General features: G+C 46.7%; 2 protein-coding genes across 5 annotated transcripts in view; one reads left to right on the top strand and one right to left on the bottom strand.

Moving 5' to 3' along the window:
• Nucleotides 1-1,019, bottom strand: part of LOC125950692 (sodium-independent sulfate anion transporter-like) — a 2,134-nt gene extending 1,115 nt beyond the window's left edge. Inside the window, exons 1-3 of the mRNA XM_049678912.1 lie at nt 922-1,019; nt 206-864; nt 1-133 (exon numbers count right to left, since the gene is read on the bottom strand). The exon at nt 1-133 is cut by the window's left edge and continues 1,115 nt beyond it. Coding sequence (XP_049534869.1) covers nt 1-133; nt 206-864; nt 922-961 — 832 coding nt within the window. The 5' untranslated portion in view covers nt 962-1,019. The remainder of the gene's footprint in view (nt 134-205; nt 865-921) is intronic.
• Nucleotides 1,020-2,283: 1,264 nt separating this feature from the next.
• The window catches only part of LOC125950725 (multiple coagulation factor deficiency protein 2 homolog), a 3,883-nt gene continuing 3,666 nt past the window's right edge, over nt 2,284-2,500 (top strand). The window contains exon 1 of one of the 4 annotated variants that reach the window (XM_049678964.1): nt 2,284-2,500. This exon is cut by the window's right edge and continues 279 nt beyond it. The gene's annotated coding sequence lies outside the window, so the exon portion shown is untranslated. The other 3 variants (XM_049678965.1, XM_049678963.1, XM_049678962.1) reach the window with 3 other exon arrangements.

Below are 2,500 nucleotides of genomic sequence, written 5' to 3'. Positions count from 1 at the left end.
AAACCGGGTGATCGATGTCCGTCGTAAGGAGGAACGCTAACGTAGCACCGATCACAACCACGATCGCATTACTCAGCAGTCTAGCGTATTTGAAGACGGATCGCGTTCTGCATACTTCTACATTCTTTGTTAGCTGGCGAAGAAAAGGAAGCAATCGGTCACACCGGATGTTTGCAACGGTACCCAAAAACCCTTAAACACTTACCCGGAACAGCAACAGGAACGCTATGGATCCCACGCCGAGCAGACTATCGGCCAATCGAACCTCGCTGAAGTGCGTCAACACATTCGACCAGGATGACACAAAATCGCTGCCTTTGCCTTTGGAGCTGATTCCTAGCAGTGATCGCAGCTGGGCACTACCGATCGTCAAGCAGGCGGCCGTCTGGAAACCCATCACCACGGGAATGGAGATGAAACGGACGAGAATGCCCAGATTCAGCACCCCGAATGCGATCGTGATCATCGCCGACAGGAATGTCAGTAGAGCTGTGCCGTAGTGCAACTCGGAGACGATGCCCTGAACCAGAATTGCCGTCAGCGAGGTGGGAGCCATGGTCACGTCCTTGACGCTGCCCAACAGTGCGTATCCAATGCAGCCCATCACATTGGAATAAATGCCGTATTCCGGGCCCATATTTGAAAGAATACCATACGCGATGCTCTGTGGAATCGCCGTCAGGGCCACGGTAACACCGGCGATCGTGTCGAATAGCAGGTAAGATAGCTGATAACTCGATGCCCAGGACAGAACTGGCAATCGTTTTTTCACCATCGACAAACTGCAAACGTGCCTGGCCTTCCGGTGAATCCATTGCGTTAGCGGCGATAAGTTTTCTCGATAATCGTTTGCCAAAATGCGTTCTGCAGAAATAACCCGAATTACTTTAAAATAACACCCAAAGAGCAGGTGCCACTTACCATCGTTTTGATTCAGAACCAACCGTGACGTGCGCTGCATTATAAGAGAATCACTTTAATAATTGAGCGGCATCAGCGAGATCAGAAGGGCAACAATGTTGACAACGATAACCAACGATGAGACGGCGGAACGGGTTCACGTGCAATCGGCTAGCGCAGCGATAACCGCGACCGTGACGACGAAAAAACAGCGCGGTATCAAGTTGTGATGACTACTTGATTATGCGCCGCCCAGCTGTGAGATAGTCGCTACTGCTGCTATTAATGTGATATTAATGATTGAAGGAAAGCAACCAACTAGTAGGAACCGCCCTTGAATTACATTTTATTTCACAGTGGTTTCAGCATAGTATCATACTCTTCTGCGCGACAGGTGCAAAGACCGTTGCTGTTGCAGTATCCTCCACTTTGGCCCCCGATCACACAGAACATTTTACACGCGATCGACGATAATACCGGCACGGTGAACAGATTGCACATATTTTGTCGGTCGCCTGATACGTGGACGACTGCAAAAATTGCCAGAAGCAGGGCGGCCACAAGGATGAATTTCATTTTGTATACTAGGTCTGTGACTAAAGCGGCGACTTCCAGAAATTGTCGTCTTATAAGAGATGCTACCATTCCATCTGTTCTGCAAGACGGTGTACGCCATGCCAGCTGCGCAAATAGCTGAGGCCAGCGAATGAACGAATATTCGAATATACTTCAGACTCTGCGGGCTTATTGATGATGAAATTGCGAAAAACAACTCGCCAGTGATCCGACATATTTAATCTCTCAATCTTCTATACTTGAACCCTATTGGAAAACTATAATAGCAATTTTTGCTTGCCTGGCTTTAGAGGAAACTGCTGACTCGGGAAGTTATACAATTAAACAAATAACATCTACAATCGCAAACATGCTTCTGTTTTCATTCGATCGCAGTATCATTAGTTTGCTCAAGGCAATCCTTTTAGTGGAATAGTGAAAAGCAAAGCCACAAAATTAATCCTTTTTGTTTTAAACTTCCCGCCGCTGCGAACTTGCTGCGGAAGGAAGGTAAAGTATGTTCGCTGTACTGACTCTGAATACAAGGGCATTGTTGAAACAGTTTGCATTATTCAGCAGCTGAATACGGAGAAAGACGCTAGATTTTATCGTCTCGGAGAATACGGAGAACACATTTTCCAAGGCCAATGCCTGGCAGCCATTGATTGGCAGCCATTGAGCAGCCATTGACTACTTCAGGAGGTCCTGCACGGTTTCAATAAATTTGGAATTGTATTGTCTTAATTGTGGAAGACTTCTTGCCAGAGACTAGCCTGTCTTTTCCGTTTTTTTGTGAAAAAATTTCGGCTCGGCACCGTTTGGGCGAAGTATGGTCAAATTTAAATAAGGAAATCATTTAGGCCGAAAATATTTCAAGTAAGCCATAAATTTGGCCAGGTTGCCAACTTGCGAGAATGCAAGAAAGTGTACGTCGTAAAAACGGATTTCATGTGACGCATGTAAACACACCGGTTTTTTGGATGTCGGGTGGGGTTTTGGGAGGAGCGGGGTATCGCGGCCGCAACTACGTGGAATTTTTTTTTTG

The sequence above is a fragment of the Anopheles darlingi genome, chromosome 2 (genome assembly GCF_943734745.1).
Source record: "Anopheles darlingi chromosome 2, idAnoDarlMG_H_01, whole genome shotgun sequence".
Taxonomy (NCBI): Eukaryota; Metazoa; Arthropoda; class Insecta; order Diptera; family Culicidae; genus Anopheles; species Anopheles darlingi.
This window is presented reverse-complemented; position numbering and strand designations above follow the sequence as displayed.